Source organism: Lithobates pipiens, unplaced genomic scaffold (genome assembly GCF_037356315.1).
Source record: "Lithobates pipiens isolate NorthernLeopardFrog02 unplaced genomic scaffold, aLitPip1_a1.2 Scaffold_13, whole genome shotgun sequence".
Taxonomy (NCBI): domain Eukaryota; kingdom Metazoa; phylum Chordata; class Amphibia; order Anura; family Ranidae; genus Lithobates; species Lithobates pipiens.
The window spans coordinates 329,227,343-329,242,513 of NW_027507718.1; the positions used below are offsets into that span (position 1 = coordinate 329,227,343).

Consider the following 15,171-nt stretch of genomic DNA (forward strand, 5'->3'; position numbering starts at 1 on the left):
TCTAAAACTGAACAGCCACTCTTCTTAGATCAGTTAATAATTCCCCACTTTGATGTTTTTAAAGCTAAAAACCATAATGTATATCTCACTACTGTTACATACTGTATATATACTACAAGATCATTTTATTTGGTCTTTTATATGACTTTTAGATTTGTGTCTATCGACTTATGTCGTTGATTCCATTTTAAGAATACTTTTTATTTATAATTTTTTGTAAATACAGGGGGCTGGCTAGTCGCTTGTTAATGTTCCTGAGAACTAAGGCACCCCAAGACGCAATGCAAACCTGGGTGTTATATATATAATGACTGCCATGATTGGCAGTCACGTAATCCAAAAACTTCTGATCACAAGCAGTGATTTGGAGCTTTCGGTTAGGCGCCAGTAACTATGCTGGAAGTGGGCATGATGCACGTATTGACCACCATTCGCACAAATATGTGGCCTCTAGGCACCAAGAGGCTGCATAATTGCATGGCGGCCGCGGCCAAGGGGTCCAATATAATAATTTTTTTTACAGGTTACCAGTTTAGAGTTAGAGGTGGTCTAGTGCTAAAATTGTTGCTCTCACTCTAACGCACACGGTGATAACTCGCGTGTGTGATTTGAACGACCTTTCCATATGCGGGCACGACTTGCGTGTACGTTCGCTTCTGTGCGCAAGCTCCCAGCGCCTTTAAAGAATTTTTTTTTTTAATTCTTTTTATTATTATTTACCTTAATTTTTTTTTTTTTTTTTTCTATTTTTTGATCACTTTTATTCCTATTACAAGGAATGTAAGCATCCCTTGTAATAGGAATGGTGCATGACAGGTTCTCTTTATGAAGAGATGTGGGGTCAGTAAGACCCCACATCTCTCCTCCAGGCTGGAAAGATTGAGATAAAATCTTTCCAGCTGAGATCTCGGCTTTGTTTACTTCTGGCAGCTGGACGTGAAGTCATAACTTTGCTCCCAGGCTTCCGACGGTCATAGAGATGACTGTGGACCATCATCAGAAATATCTATTATCATTGTACGGCGGCGGCAAATTCTTTCTCTGGGTCACTGATCACATGGGCGAGCCCAGAGATGTCCCCTCCCGTCACCTGCAAGAGGGATCAAGTGGCTGAACTGCCACTATGATTGTTCTTAGCCCTTGTGCACACGATCGGAGATTCCGACGGAATGTGTCCGATTGGAGCGTTTTGTCGGATATTCCGACTGTGTGTGGTCTGCATCGGACTGTTTCCGTAGGACCAAATTTTCGAACTTGCCGGAAATTTTTTCCGACAAAATGCTCCGATCGGACATACTCCGATCATGTGTAGAGAATTCCGATCGGACAAAGTGCCACGCATGCTCAGATCAAATTCCTACATAAAAGCTATTGGCTACTAGCCTGAACGTAGTCCCATCGTAACGAAATTACGTCATCACGCTCTGAAAGATCGGATTTTCCGACAACTTTGTCCGACCGTGTGTATGCAACTGTTTCAGACTAGATCCGTCAGACAAAATCCGACTAAAAAAATCAGACGGATTTGGTTGTCGGAATCTCCGACCGTGTGTACAAGGGCTAACAGTGCACAGACTCTAAAAGATGATATCTGAATGATGCCTGTAGCTGCAGGCATCATTCAGATATCCCCACTCAAAGTCAATGAAGTCATATGAGGTGATTGTGCTGGAAGTGGTTAATCTCTGTATAATCCAAGGCTGTTCACTTCACTGGGTATATGTGAGGGTTTACATCCACTTTAAATGGTTAAAGTAGTGATATGGCCTTCAGTATGTAAAAAAATGGGCCGCACTGCTTAAAGTAGAACTAAAAGCAAAACTTTTTTTTATTTTGGTAAGAGCATTGGAGAAATACAACCCCCCTTTCCCCTATCCTTAATTTTATGCATTTTACAGCCTTAGTACATTTTTTTTTTTTTTTTTTTTTTTTTTTTTTTAAGCTTGCGAAGATTTGCTTGGGATTGTAAGAATGTGGAATGATCCCTTCCCAGCACAACTTCTGGGAAATGGGCAACAATTTTGGTACTCACAAATGGCAGTGGTGATCTATTTACTCGTTTTTAATGTCACATGATGCAATAGCTATGACTTCATGATGTATACCATGAGCAGAGAGAAACTTTTTTATTGTGGCTCTGAATAGGTTAAATCCAAAAATAGAAGTACTCGAAGAATGTGAGATATTCTCCAATAACAAAGAGTAGTTTATGCGGAGTTTTGTGCAATCTGACAAAACAGAGACACTTTTGTACTATGATTAGTATGGGTGCTGATGTCAGTTTGCTTGTCTGGCATTAAGCTTTATGCTGCTACTAAACTCCTCTTTGTACTCACAGCCAGAGGACCTTTGTATGTGCCCTATAAAGTGCACAGTTGGTAATTTGTTTTTTTTCAGCCCTTCTAGCTTAATCTGTGCCAGTCTCAATGAGTGACTCATTCAAGACACCAACATAAAGGCTGGCAGGTGCTTCTCTCCTAAAGTTAGCCGTGTCGTTATGTACTGCACAGAGTAATTGGACATCTGAGGAAGGCACAAAGCGATAGTCATTTAGATGAGTAATCCAAACTATTCAGACTTTATGTTTTGGGGAAGAGGAAGCTGAGGATGTGTTTGAAAAGGATGACTATTTTGTAATGAAGTGACACGTTTGCCCTCTGACACCAATTCAAAACCTATCTCCGTTATGTGCTAGTGTTTAACGTGTGGCATATTTTATACAGTTAAAAAGTAAAGCAGTGAAAATAGAGTTCCTGTTTGACTTCATTTTTAGGCCTTTTGATGTTTGGTGTCACTCTTTTGTATGCTTGCGAAGCCTAGACCCACGAGGAGGAGGATGGGTGCTGCTCTGTACACCACCATTGCACAGAGCAGGTAAGTATGACATCTTTTAAAAGACGAGAACATTTTGGTGTACGTTTATTAAACAGTGTTAAGCAGGTGTTTAAAGGAGTTGTAAAGGCAGAAGGTTTTTTTTTTTTTTTTTTTTAATCTGTGCATTAAAAGTGTGTGTGTGTGTGTGTGTGTGTGTGTGTGTGTGTGTGTGTATATATACCCCGGTGGGTGGGATGACCGCCGGGCAACCGGTTCACGATTGCTCGTGACAGCGAGAACCAGGATCTGTATGTGTAAACACATAAATCCCGGTTCTCCCAGGGGAGAGGAGAGAGAGTGTGTGTGTGTGTGTGTGTGTGTGTGTGTGTGTGTACTAAGTATGAACACCGATCTCTCTCGTCCCCTAGTTAGTCCCACCCCCCTACAGTTAGAACACACCTAGGGAACACATTTAACCTCTTGATTGCCACCTAGTGTTAACCCCTTCCCTGCCATTGACATTTATACAGTAATCAATGGCTATTTTTAGCTCTGATCATTGTATAAATGTACATGGTCCAAAATAGTGTCAAGTGCCGGATCTGTCCGCCGCATTACTATAAAAAATAAAATAAAAAATAACATAAATCCCCTTTTTGTAGCCGCAATCAAACCAATCAATATATGCTTATTGCGATACCTTTTTTTTTTTTTGGTTGGTTTTTTAACACAAAAATAAAAACCACAGAGGTGATCAAATACCACCAAAAGAATGCTCTATTTGTGGGGAAAAAAGCACTTACATTTTGCTTGGGTACAACATCGCAAGACTGAGCAATTGCCAGTTAAAGCGACTCAGTGCCATGTCGCAAAAAATAGCCTCATCAGGAAGGGGGCAAATCTTTCCAGTACTGAAGTGATTAAAACAGCCTCAAAGCTGGGGTAAAAATCTGCGGTGTTAGAGAATGGCTGGCCATAGATGAATTGATTATCTTTCTTATAACCAAGGATTACAGGAAAGAAAATCACTTGATTCCCCCAACAACACAGACGGTGTTGATAGGGTAATCCTTCCTGCAGAGCCATGTTCTCCCGGCAGGGACGTCTTTCCTCACTGGGAGAACACAATTACTGCTGGTTGTGGATATAACCACCACGAGCAATCGTATGTAAAATCCAGCAGGCTGGTTGTACCCAAGTTGATCGATTGAGCAACTTGGATACATTCAGCCTTGCCCATACATGGTTCGAATCTCAGCAAGTTCCTGCTGAACCGTCCAAGATTCAAGCCACCTATGGCCGGCTTAATTCTAGACAAAACATAAGTTTTTCCCACTTTATGTAACGCTAATCTGGGTTTTTTAATTGCAGTCTGTGATTATTTTGGGAAGATTTCCTCAATAGGTGTATCCTCATTGACAGCAGGGCTCAAAATTTCAAGGCCTAAGCTACTAGCCAGACCTTAAAAGTTAATTGCCACCAGTTTCCCCACCCAAAGACTACCCTGTCCCGCCCCTAAACATGCCCTCAGAAATGGTCTCATGAAATTACTGTTAAATGTTTTATGCAGAATTAAGTTACAAAAATAAATAACAACTTTATCCATGCCTATCAGTGCAGCCTAATCCATGCCTGCCCATCAGTGCAGCCTCGCCAGCCTGATCAGTGCCCATCAATGCAGTCCCACACTTGCCTTCAAGTCTTTTTTCCACTCGCCAAATGCTAGCAGGCAGGTGGAAGTTTTGAGGGCTGATTGACAAGGTTACAGAATAAGGCAAATCCTTGTCTGCTTTTTACAGCGACGCACTGGTAGTTTTTGTTTGCCATCTGTTCCCCATTAGTGAGATTCACCTTCACTTTCTGTCCCATAGCCAAAACGGGAAGTAAAAGGAAATCCATGTGCGGGAATCCCTTGTTGTCAACAGGGTCACCAAAATGAATGGCCTTATTGTTCCTCTCTGTTCCTGTTATGGCAACAAGCCAAAATGTCTTCTTTCCCAAATCTTGTAAGCAACATGTAGCCATTGCCACGCATTTAGTCTCCAGGTGGAGGCATTACAGGCTATGATTTTTTAAATTAAATTTTCGATGGTTTTACTTATTGCATATGCTATTTCTTAGTAGTTAGCTCAAAGTAGTAATAGGTCAGCAATGGTAGCCTGCATATTCTTCTCAACACATTTTCTTTTAGATATGACATGTAACAAGGGATAGGTGAACAAGTTTAATTGTGGCTTACACAGTACATTTTCTTTCTAGGCATGGAAACGAAGATGGTTCATACTTCGCAGTGGACGTCTAACAGGAGATCCAGATGTGCTGGAGTACTACAAAAATGATCATGCTAAAAAGCCAATTCGCATTATTGACTTGAACTTGTGTGAACAGGTTGATGCTGGACTTGTATTTCCAAAAAAAGAATTTGAAAACAGTTATATTTTTGACATCAAGACTATTGACCGTATATTTTATTTGGTGGCTGACAGCGAAGAGGAGATGAATAAGTGGGTCCGGAATATATGTGACATCTGCGGATTTAATCCCACAGAAGAAGGTAAGTCTTAAAAAAAAAACAACAAACTTTTGGGGATAATTTGTAAACTTTGCGGCTAAAGCTAGATTTACACTATTGCCATGTGATTTTGCTGCGATTTTCAGTGCGATTAGTGTAATCTTGTCTTTTGTGCTATTCAATGAGATCCAAATCATATCTGAAATCGCATTGGTGTGAACCAGGGCTCAGTCTCATTTTATACAGTCAACATAATATGAGACACATTGATCTAATTTTTGCTTTATTTAACAAACCTTGCAAACAGAGAAGAGAAACTATAAATGTGTTTTTGGATTCTCATATCAAAGAATTCTGTTATTGATGAAATTGAAATGACAATAGGTTGCGGTTGCAGGTGTTATCTGCTTTCTCCTCACCCTCATCTCCTAAAATCTAAGCCATAGTTCGTTCAATAGAAGACTGTGAATATTTGCCTCTTTGGTGGGTGGGCGTGAGCTGTGGTTCCTCCCACTGACCCGACTTCCAAGTTCTGTTGTAATGTTAAGTTTGGAGGAAAGAATCACAACGAAGGACCCAGGCTTTACACTTCCAGGATGTGTAAAGTTTTGAGGGCTTTGCTGGAGGCTGCAGCTCTGGAAGACTGAAGAGTAAGAATTTATAGCCTGCTGGAGGGAAAACGTTCAGACTTCTATTGCAGAAATCCATCATTTTGATTTTTGGGGTGAATTTGAGTTGCTTTACAGAGGAACTGAACTCTTTTTATGCCCAGTAAGCAGTGGCACAATATGGACAATGTTCCTCCTAGTTTTGCTCTTCTCCAGTATGGCAAATTTTCCCCCTTGTCGTTCCTTCGCCACCATCTTTTTTAGATTTTTTTTTTTTTTTTCAGCCCAGTGTCTTTTTACTTTAGGCATGGGGTGGCCACTAAAAATGTAACTCCCACGCATGCACACAGGAGTTACATTACCCTGGTACACCGTTCCCACTCTTCCCATCCTACAGATGCTGAGATTGTATTCATGGTTCAAGGGTTCTTTCTTTTTTTACTGTCCCGGTTCACATGCACACAAATGTTTTGGCTGGGCATGCAATTAGTTGTGTCTCTGCTTAATTCTGATTATTGCTGAACATCAGTTACACGGGGGCAGCTATGTATTGCTTCTTACATACAATCTGTTCATAAAACAACTGACTGAGAGAAATTCACTCCATGATTTGCCTGATATCTTATCCCGACAGTTCTTTAAGAGGTAATTTACTTCCCTCGTACATTTTTTTTTTTTTTTTTTTTTTTTTTTTTATGTTACCTTGTCGGCTAGTTTGCCCTCAGAAATTATTCTCACACACTCAGCAAGACCATAATTACCTTGATGCGATTTGCTGGGTCCCATGCTGCCATTTACCTTTCTGATATCATTGGGTGCCGACTTTCTCTTCCTGGTACAGACAGCCTGCTCCTGATGGTGCACCACCAGGTCCACCCCCCTCTAGCCTCCATATTGAAGCTGATGGTCCCTGGGTTATGTGACATGCATATGTAACATTCAGGAACTAAGGAGACTTCAATTTACCTTTAATGACAATGAGTGAAGGTACGCTTTAATCTGTCATGCAGGGAATTGTATTTTATCCATCCTGCTCTAGTGAGTAATCTACAAATCCATACATTTTATGAAATGCCAAAAAAAGTTGTCATGCAAGAAAAAAGAGATTCTTGCAATATAACTGTGGGCTAGCAGAAATGAAGCTGTTGCTAGCTGTCACCAGTAATGTTCCAGGTGTCATTTTGCTAGAAGATAAAAGCTTACAGTTGACTGCTTGCAGTGGAATGCATTAATTTTTGCTTTTTGCAGGTCAGTGAGTATTTTTGGAAAAATATTAGCCAATATGTTATTCATGTGTGTTTGTGGTGGGGTTTAAAGGAGTATAGCCAAAGCTAGTTTGCCTATACGTCTCCTATGGATCACAGGAGTGCAGTTCGTTCTGTGACCAGTTTTCCAGCTGTCAGCTGATGTCACTTAACCAGTCCAGGCTCGGGAAGGATCCCGACCATATGGTTGAGTTCCACCCAGATGCCTGAACCAGCACCTGGCTCAGCCTCTTGGCAAACCGCTGAGAGCCTGAGCCAGACCCCCCCACAGCCCAGTGCTCCAGTGAGAGTTGGAGGGGTGAGCACAGAGCCGGTGACTGACAGTCATGGCTCTCTGCTCAGAGTGGAGGGGAGAACTGAGTGATGTTTGATCGCTCATTTCTCTGGGTAGAATCAGCGGGGGACAGCTGCAGCTCGGATCCCTGCTGCAGCCATCTAGGTGAGTATGATTTTATTTTTTATTTCCATACTTATTTTAAAGCTCTACCTGGTGTCTTGTGTCTGGATTGGATAGATGGCAGCGCAGCCATTGGCTCCCGCTTTTGCCCATCAAATCCAATGACACGACATCGGGGATCGGGGCCGATTGTGTTTATGGACACAAATGAGGGACCTCAGTGTGCGCACGGGTATCCACCAAGGAGAGCGCTTCTCCAACGTGGACACCCGTTTTGAGGAGGAGACACCAACACTGCTGAGGGACCCTAGATGAGGAGGACTGGGGCCACTCTGCAAAATGAACTACACAGTGGAGGTAAGTATGACATATTTGATTTTTGTTTCTTTTATAATTAGGGTTTTTAAGCCCTGTGTAGGGGCTTACTGTGTTTTCCCTAGTACAGTAGTTCATTAATACTCAGCTATTGGATAGTTATAGAAGAACATGGACCTCCTTGTAGATGTAGTTTTACTGCAGAGATGAGAGTTCTGAAATCCTTGGAGATGTGCGGATACAAGGAGAAATAGGAATTTTTGCACATAGGGAAAGAATAGAAGAATTGGTTACCATTTTCCCATTTCAGATACAGCTTTCTATTCATCTCTACATCATTGGCAGATAAAAGTATTTTGCACACCCTGATATTTTCCTGTCCTTTCATTTCATCTTGTAACAGCAGAAATCTGAGTAATCATAGGCTTGTGCCATTGTATGGAGAAATGGTCTGGCACATTTTTAAATAAACATTTCTACTTCAGGTTCTTCTGTCTTTGAAGGCATTCTTATTATTACACATACAGATAGCGGAGTTCTGACATGTTACAATTATCACAGGTAAAAGCTACAGCCTCGGTAAATGTTGGTAAATACACACTGCATGTTTTTTCTTCTATGAAAGGCATTGTAAACCTGAAATAGCTTTATAGGGGACTATACGCACCAAATTGTCCAAAAACTCATCTGCACAATTTTGTCTGACATGGAGCACCACAACGTAGGGTAATGCCTTACCATGTGTTGCGAAGATGGGTGAATGTCTGCACATATAAAGTGCATTACTACAACACACTGGTATGAAGCCAGACACCTAGGAACCTTTTTTAAAACCTTTCTGTTGTCTTCCCTTTTTTTTTTTTTTTTTTTTTTTTTTTTTTAGGCTTATTCATAAGGGTGCAGAGGACTGTACACAGGCTGCCTTGTGTATAGCTGTGGTCAGCAGCCTGTACAAATCAATGACAGGCTGAGTGACATGTCGACTGTATGATCATGAGTGGTTACACGCATTCAGGGACAGACGAGCAGCCTGAACGCAAACTAAACGCGAGGCCGCCTGCCTGTTCCTTAAGCATGCAGCCACTCGCATGTGAGTAGAGCAGCAGCATCTGCCGGCCTGTCATTGATTAGTACAGGCTGCTGGCCTCAACTGTACAAAACCCAAATGTATGCTAAATTCTGCCTGTGTGAGTTAGGCTCGGTTCACACAGGGGCGACTCAGATCCGACTTCAGGTCGCCCCTAGTCGCCTCAGGTCGGACAACATTTAAAAATCAATGTAAGTGAATGAGAGCCGTCTTAATGCACGCTACTGAAGTCGCTCTGACTTCAAAAGAAGTTCCTGTATTACTTCAATCCGACTTGTAGGCAACTTGTACCCATTGATTTCAATGGAGGTCGCCTCCAAGTCGGATCTCTGTCTATACGGAGGCGACTTTGACAGAATTATTAGCTCTGAAGGGGGAACTCCACGCCAAATTTCTGAAAAAAATTTGGCGTGGGTTCCCCCTTTGAGAGCATACCAGGCCCTTAGGTCTGGTATGGATTCCAAGGGGAACCCCCTACGCCAAATAAACGGCGTGGGGGTCCCCCCCAGATCCATACCAGACCCTTATCCGAGCACGCTACCCGGCCGGCCAGGAAAGGGGGTGGGGACGAGCGGGGGACGACTCGAGTCAACATCTCTAGGAGAAGAAGAAGAATAAGAACGGAAGGCGGCGACGGCGACAGAAGACCGGGCCACCGCTTGTAAAAGAGCTATAAGAAGGCGCGGTGGCCCGGCAGAAGAACCGAAGAGGGGGACAAGACCGCCGAAGTCGGAAGAAGAGGGCGGCGGCGAGGAAGAAAGCCGGGCTTCTCCACTAGCAAAAGAGCTAGAAGAAGATAGCGGAGGAGTCCGGCGAGAAGACCCCCGAAGACGAAAGACCCCCAGAGCTGTGCAATAAACTATTTTATCTTGTGTGTTGTGTTTTTTTTTTGTACTTTATTTTACAGGTGAATGGGTAGGGGTACATTGTACCCCATACTCATTCACATAGGGTGGGGGGCCGGTATCCGGGAGCCCCCTTATTAAAGGGGGCTCCCGGATTCCGATAAGCCCCCCGCCCGCAGAACCCGACAACCAACGGCCAGGGTTGTCGGGAAGAGGCCCTTGTCCTCATCAACATGGGGACAAGGTGCTTTGGGGTGGGGGGCCGCACGCCCCCCCTCCCCCAAGGCGCCCCCCCATGTTGAGGGCACGCGGCCTGGTACGGCTCAGGAGGGGGGGGCGCCCGCTCGTCCCCACCGCCTTTCCTGGCCGGCCAGGTAGCGTGCTCGGATAAGGGTCTGGTGTGGATCTGGGGGGGACCCCCACGCCGTTTTTTCGGCGTAGGGGTTCCCCTTGGAATCCATACCAGACCCAAGGGTATGGTATGCTCTCGGAGGGGGGACCCATGCCAAATTTTTTTCATAAATTTGTCGTGGAGTTCCCCCTTCAGAGCTCATTCTCTGATTGGCCACGGCAAGTCGCCTGGCCTGGGGCGACTTACAAGTCGTGTTCAAGTCGTCTCCAAGTTGCCTCACAAAGTCGTCCTGAAGTCGTGTCGCCCCTGTGTGAACCGAGCCTTAGGCTCGGTTCACACATGGGCAACGTGACTTTTGGAGGCAACTTGGACATGACTTGACGTGACTTGACCTGACGTGACTTGACGTGACTTGGATGCTACTTACAACACTACTTTAAGTCGCCCCAGGCCAGGCGACTTGCCGTGGCCAATCAGAGAATGAGCTCTCAGGGGGGAACTCCTTTTGAGAGCTGATAATTCTCTGAGAGTCGCCTCCGTATAGACGGAGATCTGACTTGGAGGCGACCTCCATTGAAATCAATGGGTACCAGTCGCCTACAAGTCGGATTGAAGTAGTACAGGAACCTTTTCTGAAGTCGGAGCGACTTCAGTAGTGTGCATTAAGACAGCTCTCATTCACTTACATTGATTTCTACATGTTGTGCGACCTGAGGTGACTTGGGGCGACTTGAAGTCGGATCTGAGTCGCCCCTGTGTGAACCGCCACTAAGCCCTTAGAATTTTCCATATTGCAAACAACAAACTATCTCGGCTCTATGATCACCTACTTATTCAGTATTTAAAATATTTACTTTCAGTGATCACATTGTTTGGTACACCTGCTCTTAAACGCAATATAGCTTATTGCTACACCTAAATGTACAAAGAATGCAGATCTGCTTAGAATGTTCAGTTGTTCAACCAAAAATAAGAATGGGAATATGAATAAACAAAGTGTCTTTTGTCCTTGGCATCCACCTGGGATATTCACACGCTGCAGTTTGTTTCCAGGTGTGGGGGGAAAAAAAGTCCAGTTAGCAACACTGTTTAGAGAGAAACACATTGGTAATGACAGCGGTGTGAGAATGGTCAGCCATGTTCAATGTAGCATGAAGTCCACAACTACTAAAATAGTCATCTTCAGTTCTGCTCCTGTCCATTAGGAACAAGAAAATTGGGTTACAGTAGGGACAAAGCTGGATTAGTAAAAGAATATTGAGCCAGCCATAGACGGTTCGGATCTCGGCAGGTTCACCAGGAACTGGCTGAGATTCGATCCATCTATGGGTAGGCTGAGTGCATTCAAGTTGATCGATCAATCAACTTTGGTAAAACCAGCCTGCTGGATTTTACATGCGACTGCTACAGCCACAGCTGTAATCACTGGCTTCCCCCGCTGGGAGAACACAATGGCTCCACAGGAAGGACTCCCCCTGTAGAATCCTATTTTGGCATACACCAAATCAATCTTGTCATGTGTCAGGGGTTCAGGTTGTGGTAGAGGTGTAGCAATTAAGACGCTAAAACACAAGACCATTGTGTGTTTGTGTGGGTGTGTTGGTGTGGTGTTGCTGATCATGTGCACGCTTTTATGGCCATCGTATACATGCCTTCCATTGGGTTCCTTCAACATATGTTGTACCATAGCTAGGTCAGGCTGACCCGTGACAGTTACTGTAATATACTTGAATTACTTTGACTTACACCTCCTTCAAATCTCAATACATGAAAGTAAACCTGCACGATTAATCGTTAAAGAATTGCGATCTCGATTCAACCCCCCTCACGATCTTAACCCGACATTTCCTTCATTCTATGTAACAAGTGCAGAGCTTTGCTCAGAGCTGTAAAAAATAAATAAAAGCCGGCAAATGTTTATCAACATTCGTCGGCACTGAGAGATGGAGAAACATTGGGGGTTATTTACAAAAGGCAAATCCACTTTGCACTGCAACTGCACTTGGAAGTAAAGTCGCTGTAGATCCGAGGGGGACATGCAAGGAAAATTAAAAAAACTGCATTTTAGGTTGCACATGATTGCATGATAAAATCAGCAGAGCTTCCACTCATTTCAAATCTACCCCTCAGATTTACAGCAACTGCACTTCCAAGTTCACTTGTAGTTTGCACTTGTAGTGCAAAGTGGCTTTGCCTTTCGTAAATAAACCCCAATGTATCAATTTGTTCTTTTAGATCAAAAGAAAGAGCTTTGGTCTATAAGACTGCTTTCACACTGAAAGCGCCAGCCGTTAGTGCTAAAGCGCAACTCGTTTTAGCGGCACGTTAGGGTGGCTTTTCGACGGCTATCGGGGCGCTTTTAACCCCAAAAAAACTCCAGTTTTGCGTTGCTTTCAAAGCGCCGCCCATTTATTCCGATGGGCAGGGCGTTTTGAGAGCGCTAAATACAGAGCTCCCAACATGCCCCAAAGATGCTGCTTGCAGGACTTTTTGGAACGTCCTGCAAGTGCACCTCCTGAGTGTGACATTTTATGGGAGGCAGTTGTCGGGCTCTTAGAGGTTATTTCCAGCGTTAAAGCGCATGAAAAGTGCCCCAGTGTGAATGGGGGCATTTTAACCACTTAAAGACCAAGTCTTTTGGTTGCTTACAAGTTAAAATCAGTACTTCCTGCTAGAAGATTACCTAGGACCCCTAAATATAAATATATTATAATGTGTATGTATATTTCACACATTATCTCACAAGTGAGTACTCCCCTGACCCCTTCCATTTTTGTAAATATTTTTATTATATCTTTTCATGTGACAACACTGAAGAAATGACACTTTGCTACAATGTAAAGTAGTGAGTGTGTAGCTTGTATAACAGTGTAAATTTGCTGTCCCCTCGCAATAACTCAACATACAGCCAAAAAGTGAGTACCCCCCCCCAAGTGGAAATGTCCAAATTGGGCCCAAAGTGTCAATATTTTGTCACCACCATTGTTTTCCAGCACTGCCTTAACCCTCTTGGGCATGCAGTTCACCAGAGCTCACAGTCCTCTTCCACTCCTCCATGATGACATTACAGAGCTGGTGGAATTTAGTGACCTTTCGCTCCTCCACCTTCCATTTGAGGATGCCCCATAGATGCTCAATAGGGTTTAGGTCTGGAGACATGCTTGGCCAGTCCATCACCTTTTACCCTCAGCTCCTTTAGCAAGGCAATGGTAATCTTGGAGGTGTGTTTGGGGTCGTTATCATGTTGGAATACTGCCCTGCGCCCCAGCCCCTGAAGTAAGGGGATCATGTTCTGCTTCAGTATGTCACAGTACATGTTGGCATTCATGGTTTCCTCAACGAACTGTAGCTCCCCAGTGCCGGCAGCACTCATGCAGCCCCAGACCATGACACTCCTACCACCATGCTTGACTGTAGGCAAGACACACTTGTCTTTGTACTTCTCACCTGGTTGATGCCACACACGCTTGACACAATCTGAACCAAATAAGTTTATATTGGTCTCGTCAGACCACAGGATATGGTTCCAGTAATCCATGTCCTTAGTCTGCTTGTCTTCAGCAAACTGTTTGCGGGCTTTCTTGTGAATTATCTTTTAGAAGAAGCTTCCTACTAGGACAGCCATGCAGACCAATTTGATGCAGTGTGCGGAGTATGGTTTGAGCACTGACAGGCTGCCCCCCCCCCCACCCCATCAATGCTGGCAGCACTCATATGTCTATTTCCCAAAGACAACCTCTGGATATGACACGGAGCATGTGCATGTGCACTCAACTTCTTTTGGTCGACCATGGAGAGGCCTGTTCTGAGAGGAACCTGTCCTGGTTAACCGCTGTATGGTCTTAGCCACCGTGTTGTTTCAGGGTCTTGGCAATCTTCGTAATGTCTAGGCCATCTTTATGTAGAGCAACAATTATATTGTTCAGATCCTCGGAGAGTTCTTTGCCATGACGTGCCATGTTGAACGTCCAGTGACCAATATGAGAGAGTGAGAGCGATAACACCAAATTTAACACACCTGTTCCCCTTCACGCCTGAGACCTTGTCACATGACACTGGGGAGGGAAAATGGCTAATTGGGCCCAATTTTTCATTTTCTTTGGGAGGATGCCCCAGGAATTGTACAGGTAAGGCTTGACTAAAGTGTGTATAAAGAAGAGTAATTGAATATATCAAATGGCAAAATGTATTAAACAAATACAATATCCATAAACCTTTTTTTAGCATAAAACACTTTTTTAGCAGGGACCCTAGAGAATAAAATGGCGGATGTTGCAATATTTTATGTTGCACTGTATTTGCGTGGTGGTCTTTCAAACGCAATTTTTGGGGAAAAAATACACTTCAATGAATGGAAAAAAAAATAAACAATAAAGTTAGCCCAACATTTTGTATAATGTGAAAGATGTTCTGCCACGAGAATCGTGATGTTTATTCTAAGCAAAAAAATTGTGATTCTAATTTTAGCCCGAATCGTTCAGCTCTACATGAAAGCAGTTTTGGGATGGGAGAATCTCTGCATGAATTTCTTGCTGGTGAATCTGAAATTAACTGTGGGATACCATCTAGTCTATACTAAAATCCGCAAGTTAAGCTGGCCATACACCATACAATTTTCTTATTCAATTTCCTTTTAGATTTACCTTCAACTGTGTAGTACAAGGGCCTGCCTGATTGCACACAAACTGAAAGTGTTCAGATTTGACCTCACATTATATGGTTTTGGTAAATCTAAAGGAAATCTTTAGAAGAAAATTGGATAATGTATGGCCAGCCTAAGATTGTGCTTTGCCTATTCAGGTAACAGGTTCACTTTAATCCTAGCCTTGCCAGATGTGTATACCTGGTTTTGTACCCTGTAGACCTATGTATGGTGTAAAGCTAGGCGAACACATGCCGGAAATGGTTGGTCTGGCAGTTACCGGACAACTTTCGGCTCGTGTGTACAACTCCTTGCCCGGCAGAAGTCAGTCTCG

General features: G+C 43.6%; 1 protein-coding gene across 5 annotated transcripts in view; it reads left to right on the plus strand.

Annotated features, from left to right (window-relative positions):
* The window catches only part of GAB1 (GRB2 associated binding protein 1), a 132,120-nt gene that overhangs the window by 70,246 nt on the left and 46,703 nt on the right, over positions 1-15,171 (plus strand). For all 5 annotated transcript variants that reach the window (XM_077476964.1, XM_077476966.1, XM_077476965.1 and 2 more), the window contains exon 2: positions 5,074-5,368. In XM_077476964.1, coding sequence (XP_077333090.1) covers positions 5,074-5,368 — 295 coding nt within the window. The remainder of the gene's footprint in view (positions 1-5,073; positions 5,369-15,171) is intronic.